At 38.4% G+C, this 22,316-nt stretch overlaps 1 protein-coding gene across 1 annotated transcript in view; it reads left to right on the top strand.

The window, feature by feature from the left end:
• nsfl1c (NSFL1 (p97) cofactor (p47)) overlaps nucleotides 1–22,316 on the top strand; it is a 46,907-nt gene that overhangs the window by 10,828 nt on the left and 13,763 nt on the right. Inside the window, exons 2-6 of the mRNA XM_039767865.1 lie at nucleotides 12,357–12,454; nucleotides 12,971–13,045; nucleotides 19,453–19,618; nucleotides 21,546–21,641; nucleotides 21,716–21,825. Coding sequence (XP_039623799.1) covers nucleotides 12,357–12,454; nucleotides 12,971–13,045; nucleotides 19,453–19,618; nucleotides 21,546–21,641; nucleotides 21,716–21,825 — 545 coding nt within the window. The remainder of the gene's footprint in view (nucleotides 1–12,356; nucleotides 12,455–12,970; nucleotides 13,046–19,452; nucleotides 19,619–21,545; nucleotides 21,642–21,715; nucleotides 21,826–22,316) is intronic.

The following is a 22,316-nucleotide window of genomic DNA, read 5'->3' as shown; positions in this document are numbered from 1 at the left end:
TCTAGGGTTTGGTTACTCTTGATGCTGCTGGCATAGGCTGCAGCCACACACCCCTTTCAGTTGGACTCATTTGAATATTATGTTAAATAAATGCATTATAAACATAATGTAATTGATTTTATTTCCATTTTTGAAATTCCCAAAGAGGAGAACAGGAGCTGAGCTTTAACGTATCCTGTTGGTGGTGACAAACCAAGCGTCACTGGATAACCAGTAACGGAGACTGTCCCTTTCCATAAATGATGTTAACCCAACAGATAATTATTCCTGGGGTAGAGATTTGAGGGACAATAGAAAGTGGAGTAGATGTTCCCCAAACTAATACAGGAACCGATTGTGTACAGTAGAGTCTCGCTTATCCGACATAAACAGGCTGGCAAAATGTCGGATAATGGGAGGTGTTAAGAAAAAGCCTATTAAACGTCAAACTATGTTATAATTTTACACATTACAAACCTAATAATCATGTTTTGCAACAAAACAGAATAAATTAACTGAAAAAATGAAGTTACAGAATTATCTGAAGTTAAATACAGTATGTACTGTACTTAAAAAGTTCAGTCCTGTGATGATTTAAAGACATTTTTGATCTTAGTCTGCTTTCCTGCCGAGTGCCGTTTCTTCGCTGCCAAGTCTCGCCATCTTTGCAGCATCATTATGTCGATTCCTGTAGCTTCTTCTTGTTGCTCAATGTAATTAATTGCAGTTCCTAGAGCCTTAACTCCGTCACTCATATAGTCAACATCCGTACGAGCGTATACTGTTTACTACAGCATTGTGACTGCGTGTGTGTGTGTGTGTTTGTACTGTGATGTTACGAGATCCCGTCTTCCACCCGAAAACACAAAGCTGAGTCTCAGTACTTTAGCAACACCAGCTTTATTCAGCTTGAAACAGCAACAGCGCTGTTATTTATTGTAGCGGGATCTGTCACTCTTATGCACAGAAACAGCAGTCAGGCAGGGTTGGGGGAAAGTAATACTGTGCCCTGTGCATTTATAATGTTCCTTGTTCCTTGTATCACTCATCGACGGCAGCTGCTTACAGCATGTCCGCGATCTTTTCGGATTCGCTTTTATGGCAAACTGCTACAGCGCTGGGAGACTGCGATTGCTTTTTGACGCTCTTCTGCATGTCGTCCCGTTGGGTGGAATCCCACAAGAGTTTAGAAACTCACTCGCACCAGCCATGATTCTTTTCAAAGGTAAAGTGCAGGTTAATTTGCTTTATATATTTTTACTTTATATTTTTCATTAATCATTTTTTTATGAGTAGTTTTGGGTTGTGGAACGAACCATCTGAGTTTCCATTATTTCTTATGGGGAAATTCGCATTGATATACTGTACGAGTGCTTTGGACTGCGAGCACATTTCCGGAATGAATTATGCTCGCAAACTGAGGTTCCACTGTAATTAGCTGCGGTAGAGTCGGGAGCAACAAAGAATAGACTGCGCTCACGCTCGCAACTTGCAGTTTTTGTTGCTGATTGATGCGTTTTTTTGTTGTTTTTTTTTTTTGCGGTGGGACGTTGGATAATACGGAATGTCGGATAAGCGAGACTCTACTGTATTTGAATTCACTTGTTTATAATGGTGCCATATTGGTTGGACATCCAGATAAGAATTTCAGCACACATACATATGACATTACCACAAGTCAAGTTGGGGAGCATGCACTGGTACAGTGCGTTGCTGCACCCACTACACAACGAAACCACTCGGGATCCCGGTTTGCAACCCCCCCAGGCAGACATGTCCAGTCCCACCTTCCGGAAATGACCCTCTATCTGCCACAGCCAGGTGGGCGACCCCTTGGCCTGGTCCAGCCACTCAGACATTACTACTACTAATAATAATAATAATAATGATCCTTGGACACCAACATTTTTCCTTCTTGTTTATGTGATATGAAGCCTGTCTTGCTGAGCACAGGTACACATTGTACATTTTTTTTTTTATTCAGTTCAGTTTTATTGATCCTGACCTTTAGGAAAAACTCGGGGGTTGATGACAGGATTGGCACTTCTGCCACTGTTCCACTCCATTCGAACTAGGGAGGTGCTGAGGTGTCACCCATTGCACGGCTGCACTCGGGTCCTAACTTGGAATCCTGAGGTGGTTTGTCGTGTGGTGGGTGCAGCAACGTGCTGTATCAGAGCAGGCTCCCCACCTGCCTCTCTCTATCTCTAGCGAAGTATTGAAATATTTTTATTTATTGTTACACTCTCACAGTTTAGGGCTTCATAACTAGGAGCAGGGATTGCAGGCATTTCACCATTTACTTAAAAATCCTGCATGGTTTATAATAAGAAGTAAACATCCTGCTGCATTTTCAAAGCAAAAATGCTTTCATCATGGCCACTTTTATGCCATTATAGAATTAGTATTGTGAAATCGCACATTGGTGCATGCTTTTAAAGCATGATGATGTGATGAATCAACTGTTAGTCGAGTGAGTTAAGCAAGTGGCGAGATTATTTATTTTTTAATACAGTACATACGTAGCTGTGATAAAGGAATAGAAGCTTTATATTTGTCTTTGGATTGTTTTAAACATACTTAGTTATGTCTGTCCAACCATTTGGCTGATCTGTGTTTTCATTTCAGGGTCACATGGAGTCGGGGCCCATCGATTGCACAACAGATTCCAACTGTGGAGAGGCCAGCGACCTCACACACACCATTCAAAAAAATAATGTTTGTAATTAGCGTTTCAGAGCTTCCACATTGGCAAAGTAGGCGTAAATATTTTGAAGCCCAAGGCACATCTCTCCATATGTACGGCATGCACTGCATTAACAGAAGAGCATCATTTCAGACACACTATTAGCAGAACAACTGTAAAAGTATGCTTAGTTCCTGAAAACAAATCAGAGAACCTAAAATTCATATATGTTGTCATATTGTTGGGTTTTTTGAAGCCAAAGTAATATTTATTTAGTTAATTACTGTGACCAAAATTTAACTAAAGCACATGCTTCATGTATTTCATCTCCAGTCAAGACTTAAGTTCTGCAGTTACAGTCAATCCAGTGCAGTGGCTGATTCTTCAGTGTTACACAGGCACACGCAGCAGAAATGGCTGTGCACTTCCGTAAAGTTAGAGAACAATTACATACCTGAGAGGGGCTGTTTTATGGGGCTTCTGAAAGCTTAAATTGACTAGTTTGATCTTACTCAGCTAGTCTTAATGTTGGGACAAATCTTTAATGAGAGAGAGAGAGAGATATCTTGGAAGTTAAAGCATCTGGTGTTTGTGACATTTGAGTTCATTTGACCTGTTAATTGTTACTTTTCATAAATATTATCAACCAGCTAGTGTCTCCTCCATAAACCGATATAAACATAAATACCACAACAACAAATGTCACAAACCTGATACGAAAAATGTGTTATTACAAAGGCTTGTGTGGATGAAAACATCCTGAATTACCTTTCTATTCAGTAGTTTTTGTAACAATGATATAATAATGTTAATAAATACATAAATATACAAATTGAAACAGCATCTCAGAAAGTGAATTTTAAACCCGCAAATTAAAAAAAAAAAGTTATCAAGGTCACACAGATTGTTACTGTGTTTTAAGTCAAACAGTTTCATAAAATTGCCAGTGTGTTTAAAGAATTTTATTTTGAAATTAAAAAATCGATACAGTGTGCAGCTCTCAATGAAAATTGAATTTGGTGACAAATTAGCTTGCAGAATAAATGTACAAAAGTTCAACAATATCAGTCAGCTGGCAGCCAAGTTGCTTCATGATGACCACAGTAGGTGCTTATCCCACTTTATGTGAACTCCCTTAGAAACATCTGGTTAATTGTTTTTTTTATCGTTACAGTGGTGTGTCATCGTGGTTACTCTGTTCCCTGACAGCCGGCAGAGGCCTCGTAACTTCCACATTTCAGTGTTATGTACAGGGTGGGCCATTTATATGGATACACCTTAATAAAATGGGAATGGTTGGTGATATTAACTTCCTGTTTGTGGCACATTAGTATATGTGAGGGGGGAAAACTTCAAGATGGGTGGTGACCATGGTGGCCATTTTGAAGTCGGCCATTTTGGATCCAACTTTTGTTTTTTCAATAGGAAGAGGGTCATGTGACACATCAAACTTATTGGGAATTTCACAAGAAAAACAATGGTGTGCTTGGTTTTAACGTAACTGTATTCTTTCATGAGTTATTTACAAGTTTCTCTTTGTTTACAGCCATTGACATGTCGCAGAAGTTAACACGTGAGGAGCGGATAGAAATTGTGTTGATGTCTGGTGAACGCAGTAACCGGGTCATTGCATTGCAGCAGATTTCAATGCACGACACCCTACGAGACCACCCAACTCCCATGCTACAGTTAGCAAACTGCTTGCTAAGTTTCGTGAAACTGGTTCAGTGTTGGATTGGCCAAAATGTGGACGCATGAAAACTGTCACTAATGAAGAAACATCAGTGGCTGACCTGTTCAGTAGTTATGGGCTGCTCTTCTGGTGTGCTTGCAGCAGGTTTCGCAGTAGCTGGTCATAGAATGGCTACAGTCAATGAGGGCATTTATGGAGAAGATGTAAAAAACTTAACACTTGGTGAAATCTGAGTGCTGAAGATAATTTTAAGGGTCATGGTGAAAGTCATACCTTTAAATCTATATACAGTATATAAAAGCCAAATACCACTGACTCACTCATCACGAAATCTCCAAACCATGAGGACTTGGAACTTGAAATTTGGATTGTAGGTTACGCTTGGCCCATAGGTGCTTGCTAAGATATGGTTTTAAAAATGTTGTGGTCTAAGCGCAAAATTTCTTACATTTTTTTAGACCCGTTTGAATGTTTGTTCGTTTTTCACAAAAGAACTACTTAACGGATTTAGAGCGGGGTTTCTTCTATAATTTGCTTGAACATTCCATTGATTTTGCAACTTTCTCATCATAGTTTCATAGTCTGATTGCGGTATTGATTTATTAGCACGAGTCCGAAAGAAACTCATTGGGCTGCGGGGAATTGTGCAGGCCCCTCCTCACTCACACGTCTGCCTTGGGGCGTAACCTTAACTCCACTTAGTTAGCGAACGAGAGAACTACTTCACAAGATTTGCTTGAACATTCCGGTTGATTTTGTGACTTCTCTCATTGCGCTGAGAATCATAGTTCGCTTGCAGGAGCGATATATTTGTGCTAACCCAAGACAGAGGCTGTGGGTTGAGAGGAAGGGGAAGAGTGGCGTCAGGAGTAGAGAGCTGGGCGGGGCCCTCCTCACTGTCCTGTTTCACTAATACGCGGGCAAAGCATCGGGGAATGGCTAGTCGTCTTGTATAATACGCTACAGTGGATGTCCGTTTGTCTGTCCAGGATTTTAAATCACCTGTAGCTCTCAAACCATTTGAACTATTGACGTGAAATTTGGTACGCATATACTACGTGACATCTACTACCCGCTTTCAGGGTGATGATTGACCTTCAAGGTTATTCCTCTCTCTACTTTTATTTTATTTTATTGTAGAATCAACTCTCGGCTGTGGCCAGCAAGACGGCTGTTTGGCGCATGCGTACGGGCGCCGTTCTCATTCCCTTACACCTTTGCCGTCACTTCCCCTACCTCTTCATATCTTAAATCATTCTTGAGGCAGATTGAAGACTTAAGTGAAAAATTAAAGAAAACGTACTAAGTAATTGCAACACAAACACTGACTTAATCAGTTTTAACGTCAAAAGATGCCGATGGAAGAAGAGAAGAAGCGGGCCGTTAGGGTGGAGAAGAGAAGAGCTGCTCAGGAAGCAGCAAGAGCATCAGCCTCTGAGCAAACAAATGCTAAACGTACAGAGAAAGAAGATCAAAACTAGGAATGATCAAGTCAAGTGGATTCACTGGTTAATAATAGTTAACTGTGGGGGGATTTTTTTTTGCTCCTGCTTTGTATTCTAAGGGGCAAAGTTGTTTAACTTGTGTGAATTATTAGACTTTGCTGTGGTTATTTGTGAGAGTGCTGCTTTTTCTTTGGTTAGTTGCGTAATATTTTTTTCTTCTCCATACAAGGTTCCAATTATGTTAATTAAAATAAACAAAAAACAATGGCTCTTAAGTTTTTCTTCACAATCTCTATTAGTCTCCGCTCTTTACTATTCTCTCCCTCCAGCACTTTTAGCTTTCAATTACACGGCTTCATTTTCCAGTATATCTTTTCCATTCACTGTAATAGTTGTTATCTGTTGTTGTTGTTGTTTAGCCCAAGCCACAGAAGATACTACTGTAATAGCTTTTAAATTGAGAGAATGTGCATGTTTTTGGCAGCTGTGTTTTTGAATTGCCATTGGTTACGCAACATTGTCTTTGAAGGGCTAAATGACATGAACACAGTGAAGTAATTGAAACTGTAATGTGAAACTCATGAATGATTAACTAATACTCCTTGATAGACAATTTTACTGTCATACCATCAGCTATTTTGTTACAACAATGATAATGTTCCTAGTTGTATCTGAGAATCCGCTGAAGGGCATTCCTGTTCTCAGCTCAGTAGATTTATTATCCATCTGAATACAATATATTTTAAGAAATATTCTTCCCATCATCCTTATGGCTAAACATAATTTGATCAATTGAACTGCCTAATACATGAGATGAATATTGATCTTAAATATTGAATCAAGAAAAATAATTATTTATATGAAGTATTCTCCACGTATAGATGAGATGACCCTGTTTCTGTCCCGTAAGCTACTAGTGTATTTCTCAGTTTTTGCATCTAAGCTATGCAGTAAGCTTTCTATACGTATCTGAACTTATCCCACTCTACTGTACAATGCTTCACTGTGACTGTCAAGTAAAAAATTTCCTTTGTTTTTAAATGTTTCTTCTTTCTTAGTCATTCTGATGTGTGTTCAGACCAGAGTGAGTGTGTTTCTGTGTATATAAAAAAAAATTCTGGTCAAATGTTGGCACTAAATTTGATCGTGTTCAGGTCTGACGGGAGAGCGTCCCCCACGTGAGGAGAAGAGCACATGGCCGTGATATCTCTGACAATCGGCAGCTACCCTCTAAAACACACAGTGCTCTGAACTCTCTCTCTCTCTCAAAATCATCAAACGTTACTCCTTAACAATCTCTAGATCAGTGTTTCCCAAACTCGGTCCTGGGGACCCCCTGTCGCTGCAGCTTTTTGCTCCAACCAGCTTCTGTTTTTAAATGAACTCCTGGGCTAATTAAGTGAACTGATGTTTCCCAAGTTCTGTGTTTAGGGAACAATATAGAAATTAGAAAACTAAGTTGGCTAAAAAAAAAAATATTAAAATGTACCAAGCAGTTATATAGGAATAATGTATTTTATTTTCTTTTTAACAGTATTTTCATTCTACTTTTCAAGGTGTTCTATTTGTTTAATTAATCCATCATTTACTAATTAGTTGGTCTGACTCTAAAGTAGTTGCAGCCTTTGATTATTCAGTGTTGTTTGCCTGGGTATCTGATGTGCTCGTTTTTAATTGCCATTATTAAGATACAACACAGGGGGGGAAAAACTGCACAGAGAAAGGGCAAAGTATAATGAAATCAACAAAAGAGATGTAAATCTATAGCAAAAGCAGAAATATTTTTAAATGTCTTATAAATTTAAAAATCATGCTGCTGTGCTTTTCTGAATGTCGAATAAAAAAGAAAAAAAAATACCAGCTAATTAAGTGAGATCAGTGCTATCAGGTGTTGTCTCTGATTAGGAATCTGTTTAGAACAAAAACCTGCAGACACAGGGGGTCCCCAGGACCGAGTTTGGGAAACACTGGTGTAGATGATAATGTCTGTTGAACAAGCAGGTATCGCTAGCTAAGCGGAGTCAAGGTGCGCTCCAACATGTGGCGATAGGTAAACCAACTTGAATGGAGAGCTGGCTTGGGAGTGAGGAGGGCCCCGCTTCCTCCACTCGGCCCACAGCCGCTCTCTCAGATTTGCGCAAATAAATTGGAATGTTCAAGCAAATTCTAGAAAAAACCCAATCTAAATTTAAGTAGTTCTGTCGTTAAAAGCAGACAGACATTTGTATTTATTTAAAGTGCTTCTGTAAAAAGGAAGATTTCTCACTGTGGACAAATATCTATCTATGTTTCCATCTATCCATTCTATTCTTCTATCCTTCTATCTATCCATCCTAAAATTAATCTCTCTCTCTCTCTGTCTGTCTAAGCTCTCTTTAGTTGGACTTTTTCCTCAGTCAGTCAAATTACCGTCATCTACCCAGGGTATCCGTAGCTTTTTTTTTGGTCCTATCAAGCACCTATACCTTTACTATTTTGCACCTTTCTTGTTTCATCCTCGTGTTCACTATCTGTTTTTTTGCCTTCAAATTCTACTTTCCAAAATATTTACTTTGTCAACTCTCAGATGCATTGTACTTACTTTTTTTTAAGCTTACCTTGGTTAAAGGTGTATTTTGAACACATTTTTCAGATAAACAACTTGTATAAAAAAAAAAAGTTAGTTGGGCATCTTCCATCCATCCATTATCCAACCTGCTATATCCTAACACAGGGTCATGGGGGGCTATTGGAGCCAATCCCAGCTAACATAGGGCACAAGGCAGGAACAAAACCTGGGAAGGGTGCCGGCCCACCGCAGGGCACACACACACACACACCAAGCACACACTAGGGACAATTTAGGATTGCCAATGCACCTAACCTGCATGTCTTTGGACTGTGGGAGGAAACCAACGCAGACACGGGGAGGACATGCAAACTCCACGCAGGGAGGACCTGGGAAGCGAACCCGGGTTTCCTAACTGTGAGGCAACAACAACAACAACATTTATTTATATAGCACATTTTCATACAAACAGTAGCTCAAAGTGCTTTACATATTAAAGAATAGAAAAATGAAAGACACAATTATAAAACAAAATAAATCAACATTAACATCGAATAAGAGTAAGGTTCAATGGCGGGGGGACAGAAAAACAAAAACTCCAGACGGCTGGAGAAAAATAAAATCTGTAGGGATTCCAGACCATGAGACCGCCCAGTCCCCTCTGGGCATTCTACCTAACATAAATGAAACAGTCCTCTTTGGATTTAGGATTCTCACGGAAGGGCCTGATGATGATGATGGTCACGTAGACTTCTTCCTTTTAATCCGTCCATCATTGTTGGAGCATCATGAAGCTTTGAGTAGGTGGAGGTGGCGCAGGCCACCACCACAAAGAAACCGGAAAAAGAAACAGAAAAGAGAGTAGGGGTCAGTACCGATTTTAGAGCCACCATGAATAGTTATTATGAGGAAATTGAACATACAGAGTATCAGGATTAAGTTAAATTAAGATTAAAATGAAGTTATAAAAAGGCCATGTTAAAGTAAAGGCACTACCACTGTGCCACCATGCCGTTGTTGGGCTTCTTATTTCTGTAAATCATCAAAGTATCAAAAATGAATACTGACTTAGACCAGTTAGCATTAAACTGTTAACAAGCCAAGTAAGTAAAGCCAATTAAGTAATTATATTCCAACATCCACAGTTTTTAAGTCGAGTCTCATGTGGTCTATTTCTCCATTTTGGTTTATTACTTTCCTTATTTTAATTCGGAAATATGTAACTCCATTCATACCAAATTGATATAAGTGGCGGTTATGAAGTGAATACTCACATGAAAAAGTACAGATATATTTGTATATGCATACACAAATAATTCATTAAATTATGAAATAAACGTAGAATTACATAAAAGCCGCCTAATGTTATCATTTTATTTTGGCTCAGTGAAGTAGCTATCTTATATTTAATTAATGGAAGGTTAAATAAAAACAGTATTTAAAAGTAAGTCCATTTTGAAATGAACAGTGGCCCTTTTCCAAATGGCAGATTTCCAAATTGCTCTTTTAATGTCCTTGCAGTTTATTTCAGAATGCCTTCTTTCTCATGAAGGTTTCATAACTTGTGAATCAAGACCAACGGGCTGAGCCCCATTCCTATTGATTTGTCATTTCCTGTCAATTACTTTGAAATGATTGGATTGTAGACCATAGACTGCCAGATATATTTAGCACCACTTTTCTCACATTCACACTGGCAAAGACAGAAATAGAGAAATAGAAGCTGCAGTATTAGTTTTGCATACAAAATATATAGAGATAATTTAACTTATTGAAAGTCTGCCAAACAATGGATGTGTTTAAAAAATGATGAAAAACTGTACTGTAACAATAAACCTAGAAGGAAACCACAAAGCTGAGTTTTGTAAAGCAGCCGAGCTGGGTTTGGAATGGAGCCTCAACCGATGAGTGACATGATAGCAGTGAGACAGACCTCCCCTCGAAGAATGGTGGTTAAAAAGGAGACGGCGTGAGTGGGAACTGCCACTGCTGGACAGCACTTGACACCCAAAGATCTTGATCACTCACAGTGGCGTCTCCTGTGGCCAAACAACGGGAGAATGGAAGTGCTGAATTAACATCGATGGCAGCTGTTTTGATTTGGGAAAATGGTTCAAGGGATTAGAACATAAGTAGGCAAAGAATCAGAGAGAAGAGGTCCGTTACTTAAATAAAATTTACTTATTCAATTATAACATATAAATACATATGAATGGGTTATAGAAATAAATATATATACTTAAAGAGACAAACTTATACTTACAATAACATACATACATACAGTAACATACATCAAAAGACCCAGAGCCATCATCCTAGACCAGTAGACTGAGGGAGCCCGCATGTCAGTCTCGTCAGAGGATCAACCCCGTGTGCCTTTTATCAGATACCGGGCGGTTGCGCCTTTCCCCACGGTTGAGCATCCAAAGAAACTGAGGGCGGAACCTTCCCTTATATACTAATTAGGTGTCCTTGCCCAAAGCGCCTACGTGGAAGCAGTGTATGCAGAAGTGATCAGTTTCTCACACCCCCTCCTTCCACGGGACACGGCGCTATGTTTTTCTTCTACTCGGCCTTGAGACTAGTGCTTGATACCAGAAGACACAGTAATATGCTTACATGTGAAAAAAGCTTCTCGAAGTGAAAAACAACTCCTTACATAGCCTTGGCTGTATCTTTAGAACATTCTCCCAAAACATTAGTAATGCAGCTGGGTTTCGCACTGAACGACCAACGCCCATCTGCTCTCTTGATCCCCCCCCTCTCTTTAGAAAAATCCTTCCATTACAGCAGCTCATACAATAAAGCAATCCTTGACAGTTACTGGTGATGTTTCAGCCATCCTTCTTATCTTGTGGTCCTAAGAGTGCTGTAAAAGCCTAACAACCTAGTTGCACTTTTTACTGCTGTTATAATCCTAGAGAAATGCCTTTTAAAACAACAAATCCCCTCTGTGGAAAAGACACAGGTAGACCCCCTCCTGAATGTAATGCTGCTAGTACTGTATCTCTGATCACTATTTGTCAATGTTGCTCTCTCTACTGTTTTCTCTCACCACAGTCCATAAAGAACAAACCCACTTCTCCTGTATAGGTATACTATTTATCCTCTATTTATGCTATGTATCTCTCCTCCACCTGTCTTCTTAAATTTTCTTGAGGCTGGTGGTAATGTCCGTGTCTGATGGATTGTGGTCATGGTGACATTTTAAGACGAATTTACGATATATTTGGAATTCACAGATGAATAAGTGCTTTTCAAAATGTTCACGTTGATGAAGAGGTCCTGAGTAGTCCAAAATCAATTGAGCACTTTGTCCGCATGGGCATCCCATCAGTGCATGCCTATATGTTTTTTTCTGTGTAGACTTGGTGCTCGGTCGGGGTTAAACTGCTAGTGACTTCTTCATCAAATGCCTGAGCATTTCCAATTTATCATCAGTTCTCTTTCTATTTTGCCTGCCAGACTGACTCTTAACTGCCCCCGGCCAGCTGTCAAGTCTTTGCCAGTAGTGCTAATGCTCTTTAGTAGCCTGTTCCCTGCAATCAGGTAAAAGTAATTGACAGCAAGGGATTTAGTGATAGGAATTGGTTGAGCCTGTTGGTCTTTACCTTGATTGGCAAGTAACAAAACCGTCATTGAAAAAGGCACTTTGGAATAAATGGTACAGAGTCTTTCAAAAAAAAATTTTCTGCAATAATTAAATGTAAAGTAACTTCAGGATATTATTGAACAATAATAAAATGATGTATTTCATTATAATTAAATGATGATGGAGATGCATTACCCTATTTATATGCATCGCTGTAGTTTTTCATATGAATATTTCATAATTACCATTTCATTTTGGCACAAATGGTATTCTATACTGATGAACATTTTACAAAACTAAATCCAATAATATGAATGGAAGTTTTGATTTCAGTTATTCTTTAACAGTTCTGTTATTTAATCTTCATATTATTCAATTCAAAATAAAAAATATTTTGTCTTCTGCTGTTTCAGCTTGCCATTGCCAGCTTTTTTGAAGATGGAGCTGATGATGATATCGTCACACTTCCCCAGCCAGAGCCCATTGCTGTGCCAAGGCCGACTGTTCCTAGGTAAGTCTGTCTATCTGGCACAAGTTTAAAATAATTTTGCATCTGATCAGTTTTAGATGTGGTGTTACAAGTCAATCGGCACAGAATTTGTTTTCAGTTTTTTTTTCACCCTTTTGGCAAAAAATTGTAACAGGGACATGATGTTGTCTGCTTATAATAGCTCCTAAATGTAACAATGAAGCTGTTTGTTAAAAGAGGCCAGTTTGGTTTGCTAAAGTTAGCTTACAGTGCAGCCCATAAGGATTGGGACAGTGACATAATTGTTATTAGTGTGTATGGGGGACTACATTAAAAAAATATTGTAATTACTGTACCTTTTACCCTTTTTAAATGCCCTCAATTCAATGCTGAAAGTCTACACTAAAAACTAGTATCCTTTGTTTTGTTTCAGCACGAGTATATTTGAAAAGAGAGGCACTGTAATAAGAATTTGTCACGGTCTAAATAATGGAGTGCACTTGTATGATCTTGGGCTGTCTCAACTCCCAAAATTATTTATTTATTTTTACTTTTCAGTGAACACAGAGTAACTTCTTTCAGAGATCTAATGCCTGAGGCAGAGGAAGAAAGTGACGAAGAAGAGGGTCAAAGGTGAGAGGAGACAAAAATAAAAATATATATTGTACGAGGGACATTCACAAAGTTTCCGCACTTTTATATTGCCCTTGCAGTTTAGTATAAGAGTTGTCACCCTGCGGTGAAGATGGCTGTGAAACGTTTAAATTTCACCAAAGAGGAACAGCGTTCTATCCTACGCTTTTTGTGGGCAGAAGGTGTGCCAGGAGCACAAATTCATCTCTGCCTGTGTGCTCAATATTGGGATAAAGTTCTCTCTCTGAGAGTCGTCTATTAGTAGATTGAAATGTTTGAAAACGGCTGTACTAGTGTGACGGATACAAAGCACTCCAGACGTCCAGTTACAGTCACAACCACGAGGAATGAAGAAATAACCCTGATGTGAAAGCAGAGGTGCATCAGTGGCTACACGCTCAACCAAAAACATTTTTTTCTGATTGCATTTAAATGTTGGTCTAATGCTTGGAGAATTGCATTTCAAAGTAACGTGACTATGTAGAAAATGTCAATTTATTTATATAGCACATTTAAAACAACATAGCTGTGGCCAAAGTGCTTTACAATAAAAGAAGAAAAAACATACAATTAACATAAATAGAAATAAAAATAAATGAACATAAATAAAATAAATAATAAACAGAAGTAATGTTACATAATCACAATGAGGAATCCATCAGTATTACTGAAGGTCATGGAAAGCAAGTGAATAGAAATGAGTCTTTAATCTCGTTTTGAACAGTTCAATTATAGACGACTCCTTTATGTGATGAGGTAAAGAGTTCCACAGACGAGGAGCAGCAGCTGTAAACACTCTGTCTGTCCCCCTTAGTTTGACACTTGGTACGAGGGACAACAAGAGACAATTGACTAGAAGATCTAAGCACTCTAGATAGCTGGTGTAAAGCACACAATTCAGATAAATAGGCAGGAGCAAGCCCATGTAAAGATTTAAAAACTAGCAACAAGATTGTAAAATCAATTTGAAAACTGACAGGCACCCAGTGTAAAGAAGCTAATATTGGAGAAACAGAATCAGACTTTCTTGCCCCAACCAGAAAGCAAGCAGCAGCATTCTGGACCAACTGGAACCTGCGTATCAGGGATTTGCTAATCATAGAATACAGCGAGTTGCAGTAATCAAGGCGAGAAAAGATAAAAGCATAGGATAAAAAGGATAAAAAACAACACACACATTTGCATAGCAGAGAGAACAGGACACTGTAGATATCTGCAGTTTAAATAAGGTAGGGTTCATCTGCAGACTCCCTAAGGAGGTTCTGGTCATTGGTGCCTAATCTGGAACACCTGATTACAAATTTTAAAGATTTGATGTAGTGATAAATATTGAGGTGGACTTACTTTTCCACAAGACTAACCTGCGTTTTTGTTCATTTAAATTATGAGAAAGAAAGCACCGTGCCAATCTTGTATGTTATTTGATGAAGTACATCACTGTTAATCTGTAGGCACGGTTTGAATGAAGATCTATTGTAAGCCTGTTTAGATATTTTGGAAAGAGTCAACAACTCTAGTAGCAGCTTACTACTGAAAACGATGTGTAAAAAACAGTGTAATCAAGAGTCTCCAGTTTGATCTCCACTCACTCCTATATTTGCCATTTTCAGTAGTAAGCTGCTCTTTTTGTTAATATTATACAGTACACACATACACTTGGTTTGCATCTGTACTTAGAATCAGATAGGGGAGGGGTTAGAGCGCGTGAGCTTATTCAGTGCAGCAGGAACAACGCACATGTTGATCTTTTTTTTCTTTCAGTACATGTGCCTTCCCTGTTTGTTTATATATCTAGTGACTTCTCTGACTGTCTGTCTCTCTATTACGCAGTGCTCTGTCTGTCTGTGTGTTATGGATCTTAAAAATAACAGTTATAAGGACACTTGTTCATGTTAATTGCAGTCTCAGTTGTTAAAATATTTTTTCAAAGGAGCATCCCACATGAAAATATAACGATCTCATTAACTGACAGTGCATACCAACTTATAAATTTTATGTCCGTTTGAGGTTAAAGAGAAAATACATTAAATCATATATCAATCGACACACGCTGCAGGCAGTGAGAGTGGAGATAAAGACGCTAGATAGATACAACAGATAATATACAACAGGCAAAAATAACGACCTCTTGTTAACAGTATTAGCTATAATGAATGAAAGCATGAATTAATCAACAGAAATAACTGCGATCGACATTTTAAACTTAACGATTTACTTAAGAAAGAAAAAAAAAAAGAAAAAAGCCCCAGCACGTAGAAAGCAGACGCTTGCAGGCAGGGAGGCAGGCAGCGCGGCCATGGTTAAAAAGAAAAAAAAAGTAACACTTTCTTCCTGGCAGGGAATTGAACTACGCCACGGAAACTGTTGTGTCGTTCTTGAACCTTTTGTGAAAGTGTTTATTTGATCTTTAGAATTCAGGCTTCACACATTCTATAGTTTATGCCTACATTTTGTAACATTTATTACTAAAATATGACAAAGTTTCTGTTTTAACAATGTGTTTACACAGATTACTGTAGAAACAGAACACACATGAAATGCATGTTTTCCAAATAACGATCTATTATTTCCACTCTAAAACTCCAGCAGTTGAGTCACTCCCAGATAATCAAACAGGGCATGAGCTGGGAAAACTTAGTGAACGTTTTGTGACAGTGGGGGATGGAATAGCCATCTGCTTGCTGCTCGTCTTAATCGGCACATTTAGAAGACAAAGGACGCTGGCGAAGAGGTGAGAATGGTTTTAAGGTGGGCTGGATCTACGATTTTTTTCGTAGACTCTGGTAATTCTAGTGTTAAGCGATAAAATACAGCCAGTTCAGTTAACTGTGTTTAATCTCTTATTATTGTGTTCTCCTCCATGCACTTCTAACAGAAGTTTTTGAATATTATTTTATTCAAACAGAAGAAGAAATTCAGTTTTTCTTTATTTAGAAAGACATCTCTGTGGTATCAATGATGCACATTTTTTCGTTTTCACAGAGCATGCCTAATACTTTGCTTTGTCCTGAGTTTCTATACCCATAACACAAAGCCTTGATTCTATCAGTTTAAATGTTGTAGACCAGTTTCCACCTCTGTCTCCATTTGGCCATTTGGTGGCAAATCCTAAAACGATTTAAAAGGGGTTTGTATGATCATCAAGTACCTTTTTTGTCTTATTATGCATATGTCTATTTTCTGCTTTAGGCCCAATGCAGCCTGGATAGGTTTTAGTATCCTGTCTCTCCCAATTCAGTAAAGCAAGTTTAATTTTTATTGACAGATGTTTTGTGCTTGTGACCTCTGGTTTTTCCACCATGTGATACAAACAGTGCTGGGTCATGCGCTGCAGCAAAGATGTTTTTGTCTTTTACCAATGTTTTAGTTTCCTTATGTGACCAGTACAAAGACATTTTCTTTGTATGTGTTCTTTCCTGGTAACAAAATAACACAAAGATAAAGAAGTAAACTTAAACAATACAATATTCGCCATCACACAGAAATGTGCAATACGTAGTGCAAAGTTAAAAAGAGCTACAAGAGCTTAAAGCTTCGGGGTCAGCAGGATAACCATCAGATAATTTGGATTCTCCAGCTGTTCATCACATTATGGCAAAAGCTACAATTATGGTCAACGTTATTGTATAATATCTTGACAAGTAATTACAGTGTGTATCAACTTTATATCATCATAATATTTTAAAAGTATGTTCAAAGGTATACCTTACAGAAAAATATGTCTGTGCCACTTACATGTAGTCATTTCTAAGAGGAAAATAAAATCATGACCTAATCATGATTACTGGCACTCTTGTAAAGATTTCAAATTAGTTTTATACAAAAGACCAGCATTCTCATTGCAGTATAGCTCACCTGTGTTTAATTGTCACTACTTGCATCGCTTGAATTAACCAATGAATGATGGCTCTAATCTTTATAACGACCACATGCACTCCCTGTTCCTTTTTCGCAATGACAGACAAGAGAGTTGCCTGAGACAACTTGCTATTAACAACAAACATCAGAATGCAAAAGGGAACAAAGCCATCTCCAAAGACCTCAGCATTCCTCAACAATGAGGATCCTGCAAGCCAGATCAACCTCGGGAAATGATGCCACATGGCCATACTGCGTTAACTGACATTTCCACTCAGTGGCAGTGGTGTGAATTTCCCCTTGGGATTAATAAAGTATCAATCGATCGATCGATCGTGCCTCAGTCGGAACTCAATGAGCAACCGCTCATTGGACACAAAGTGAACCCAGCGGTACCCAAAAATTCTAAAGAGAGAAACAGTACCAAAGGAGTCCAGTCTTTGTCTCAGGTCACTGGATAGCGTCCATGTCTCACAACCATATAGCAAAACAGGAAGCACCAGGACTTGGACCTTTCTCCTTTTCCAAAGATATTGGGAGCACCACACACCCCTTTCCAGTGACCTCATTACCCACCATGCTCTCTCAATCCGTCAATTGACTTCATAGGAAGAGCCCCCAGAAACAAGGTTGACACTCTCCCAGCAGACAGAGTGGCTGTACCCAAGAGGTCGTTAAAGGCCTGGATCTAGGTCTTTATCCCGGACACTCACAAGCCCAGACACTCGGACTCATCGCTCGGTCTCTCTGTCTTGAGAGCCCCGATCAGAGCCTCCATTGACTCTGCAAACATCATGGCATTGTCGGCAAAGTCAAGATTAGTGAATCTCTCTTCACAAAAGATGCCCCACAGCCACTGGACCTCGTGACACTGCTCAACACCCAGTCCATGCAAGCACTGAACAGAGTAGGAGCAAGAACACACCCCTGACGACGTGAAGGGTTCTGCCTCTACTCTGCATAGCACTCGCAATAGCAGTGTACAGTCTGGCCGTGATATCCAGCCACCTTGAGGGGATCCTGCACCACAACTTGTTTAAAAAAGGCTGCTACCTAACCAGTGTTAAGACAACTACTTATAATGCTCAAAACACTAGACTCAACCATGTAAAAAACACTCTCAGGCAGGCTGTGGGTTTAAGGTGAAATAACTATTACCGAAAAAGGAAGAGATACAGGCTCAAACTGATGAACGACAACAGAGCATGTAGAGCAGACAAGACGGCTCATCAACATAGGGAGTAATGTTAGATCGAACGTCAACAATATTTCTATCAAAAAATCTGAGGAAATCCTTGCAGACTGTTGATTACGTGTCAGGACGTGTAGGAACGGTCATGATTTAGTGTGATTTTGGGTCCTTTAAGGTCACCAATGTTTATTTTAATTGTTAGGTCTGCTTACTGTGTTATTGGGGCATGGCCTATGAAGCCTGGAATCATGCGTAATTGACACAGTGGGATAAAAGCTTGGCAAAGAGGGCAAATCCTTATCGGATCTGCGGATGCCAAATCTCTGAAATAATGAAAACTTTATCATTGTGCTCTTTTCTTGCATGTCCTTTCCGTTTTGACCCTCTCGTTCTCTCGACCATGATTATTGTGTCTCATTTTGGGTTTTGGTGTTTTGTTTTGTTTTTTACGCACATCTTCCTGTGTGTGCTCAAATGTTCAATCACCAGTTTTCTGACAGAACAGGAGTGAATGGTTTAAGGATAGTGTTAAATAAAACTGTAGGTCGATGATAGTTTAAGGATAGTGTTAAATAAAACTGTAGGTCGATGATAGTTATTTGCAATGTATGAAAAATACTTTGTTCTTGTAGATTTCACAAGTTTCTTGTAATTTGGCAAACTGACCAATAAAATATCAAAAGACACCTAAAATTTGGCTTTTTGCACAATTATGATTTGATCTACATGTCCGACTAAGGTTACGAGAGGTGTTACTTATCAGGTTTAGGATTTGAACACTTGAACTTTAACAGAACGTGATATTGATGATAATCACACAGCATCCATAAAAGCTGTAGAAAACTGGTCAACAGTAGTGGGGTTTATTGTGCGAGAGCAGAGAGTCTGATTACAAATATTGACTGTTTGGCAGGACAAGGAAGCCTCGGTTATAACAGGCAGGTGATCAGAAAGGCCAGCAGCTCAGATTGTACGCTTACACCATTTGATCCAATGTATGTTCATGGGCTGGGCCTCTCACAAACTGTACAAGGTTAAAAGAATCCGTAAAGTTTAAAAAGTGTTCAAGCAGAGATTTACTTTGGCAGCACACATGAACATTAAAATCACAAGAGAATTTAAAGCTTGTCTCAGTTCGGTGTCATTTCTCCCAGAAATTTGGAGAACTCCTGTTTGAATTAACTTTTGTGAGTACAGGCCTGTCCCTCAGCCATTTCATTCAGTTAGAATTCATTCTCTTTAATTTCTGTAAGTGCGTTCTGCATGTTATTCATTCTCTGTTTTTTTCACTGCAATGGCATGTTCCATTGTGGAATTCGAATGTAATAACTTACAACTCTGTTTTTCTAATCAACAGATTTTATGCTGGTGGCTCAGAAAGAAGTGGTCAGCAAATTGTTGGCCCTCCAAAGAAAAAAAGTTCAAATGAATTAGTAGATGATTTATTTAAAGGGGCCAGAGAACATGGAGCTGTTCCTGTGGAGAAGGCTTCAAAAGGTCCTGGAGAATCTAGTAGAGCACGGGTATGGTCAGATACGATTCTTTTCCTGATTTTTCTGTGTCATAAGAATCTTTTAGAATAATTGTAAAGGAAATTTGAATAAGATATTTTTATAGTACTTTTAAGTGAGCACTGTATCAGAAGGCGTAATGATACAATTTAGGGCATCGAGATAATAAAAGGTTGTGCAAAATATTCAAATGCTTGGTAAAACCACAGGAACATAAATGCTTAAAAGTGCTTTTCAGATTAAAAATTAAATGATAGTGCATAGAAATAGAAACAGCTGATACGCAGTGGATCCCATATCAGAGCTGTTGGAACATAAAATATAGAGCCAAAGTACAGGAGTATTGTCACTCTAGAACTTAAGATTAAAAAGAAATTTTACAGGCACAATTTAAGTCAAACAGTCAGCGTGTTTACATGCACACACATAACCAGGATAAGGTGAGTAACGTGTTTAAGGCAGGCTTTTTTGTGCAAGTGATCTTCTACAGTTGTCACAGTTCTTCTGTTGTCAAAATGCTCCAACATCATTAAAATGCAAAAACAGAAAGTTTTAACTTTATCATTGGTCACTGTGTATCCAAAAACAATCATGAAGCCTGTGATAATTTTGTGTTTTATAAATACATTTTGTCGTTTATGTGCTGTGAAGTAAATAACATTGGCGCCCCTTTTACATCCTCAACCTGAATCACCGAAGAGGTACCAGGTAGGTTGTACAAAAGCCACAATGTAACCCAGTCGCATATATATATATATATATATATATATATATATAATTTTTTTTTTTATATATATATATAGATGTAGCAAATAGCTGAATTACAAACTAAACTATTTATATGTTTATGTTACTGGATTGCCCGCAGCACACTATTTTTTGCTTGGCTGTGAAACTGAGCTCTGCAAAGGAATGGCACACCAATACTTGAACATCTTGTCTTGCCTTGTACTCATTACAACTAGAGTAATGAAAACACAGCTACTTTGACTTAAAATAAGTAATGCGTTGGCTTACTAGTTACTTTAAATAGCAATTGGACTACTTAATTCATATTATTTTTGCCGTGTTTCCCAACATTGATCCTTTGATTGTACTGCTGAGCTTAGCACTGCACTCTCAGCTCCTCAATATAAAGTTAGTAATTTCCGAAATACTGTAACCTGATTAAGGGTTTACATGGCGACATATCCAGGATATTCATAGAGAAATGTACCTCTGTTAACCAGATTTTTCCAAGACCAATAAACTGGTTTCTGTAACTGTAATAAAAGTTTTACAAACCAGGTTTCTGTCAATAATCGGGTTATTAAGGTACATATAAATGCACTGAGTGAGAGAGCTTTGCAGTTAGACCTTAAAAGACAGTAACAGAGAGCAAGACCCATAAAGCTTAAAAGTGTCTTCACAAAGTACTTTGGTCTGCTCAATATTGCAAAACTCTCAATACAAAGTCCGATAAACCTTTGTCTACCATATTAATACAGGTCAAGCAGTAATGACCCATAAGATGGAGTGTTATATACAGTAGTTCTTTCTCGCTGTAGCAGAGTTTTTAAACTAAGTATGCGTTTCTAGTTTTTCCATTATATCCTCTCCAAGTCAGGCCTCAGGCTGCCACATTTTTTGTCTGTTTCTGTTTATTAATTACAAATGCAGTATTATTAAAACACGAAAATACATTATGATTTTGCCCCACACATACACGCAACACACACTAGAATATGTAAACAGGTGCCATTGATGTATTACAGAAATAAGGTAGGAATGCAAGAGTAGCATTTCATTTTGATTAATGAATTAATTCGATTTATGTGGTTTTGGTTTTATTAATAGGACCAAGGATTATGTTGTCAGTGCATTGTTTACTGTATTTCTGAAATATTTGAAAGGTTGTCAAAATGCAGCTTGTTAAGCAACGCTCTTTTATCCTTAATAGCCTTTTGCTGGTGGTGGTTATCGTCTCGGTGCAGCACCAGAGGAGCAGTCTGCCTACGTAGCTGGAGAGAGGAGGTCTTCAGATTCATCACAAGATGTATGTAGATATTTATAGCAAGAAGCTTTTCGAGTAAATTGGACAACTGTAGAATATTTTTTTTCTGTTGACAGGTTCATGTGGTATTAAAACTGTGGAAATCGGGATTCAGTTTAGATGAAGGAGAGCTCAGGAGTTACTCTGACCCAGAAAATGCTCAGTTCCTAGAATCCATCAGGAGGGGGTAAGATAAAGATGTTCAAAGTCTCCTTGAAAGCAACGTTAATGTGATTTTAATTATTTGCACAGCTTGAGTTCCTTTCCTTAAATTCTATAATGAACTAATGTACCAGTAAAGTGGTGTGTGTGTGTGTACGTGCACGTGCACGTGCACGTGCGCAACTGTTTACAGATTTTGGTATATAATTTTTGTAACACTGCTTTTAGTCACTTTATATCCCCAAAGATAACTTTGGAAGCTGTTTAAAATGTTAATTATCGTATGGCATCTGAAATTATACTGCCTAAAATAAGTCTGAACAGTCAAGCTAATTTAATGAACTGATATCTCAGATATTTTTATTAATGTTATTTCTAGTAATGGGATTCCAGTATTTACTTGGTGGAATAAGGGTATCCAATTTTAAAAACATAAAAGTGGTTTCTCTTGTTTGCAACAGTTTATTATTCAGAATATGTTCCTGGCAATGTCAGTAAAATACATTAATCAAATTT

The sequence above is a fragment of the Polypterus senegalus genome, chromosome 10 (assembly GCF_016835505.1).
Source record: "Polypterus senegalus isolate Bchr_013 chromosome 10, ASM1683550v1, whole genome shotgun sequence".
NCBI classification, from domain to species: domain Eukaryota; kingdom Metazoa; phylum Chordata; class Cladistia; order Polypteriformes; family Polypteridae; genus Polypterus; species Polypterus senegalus.
Note: the sequence above shows the minus strand (reverse complement) of the source record. Positions and strands in the feature narration are given on the sequence as shown.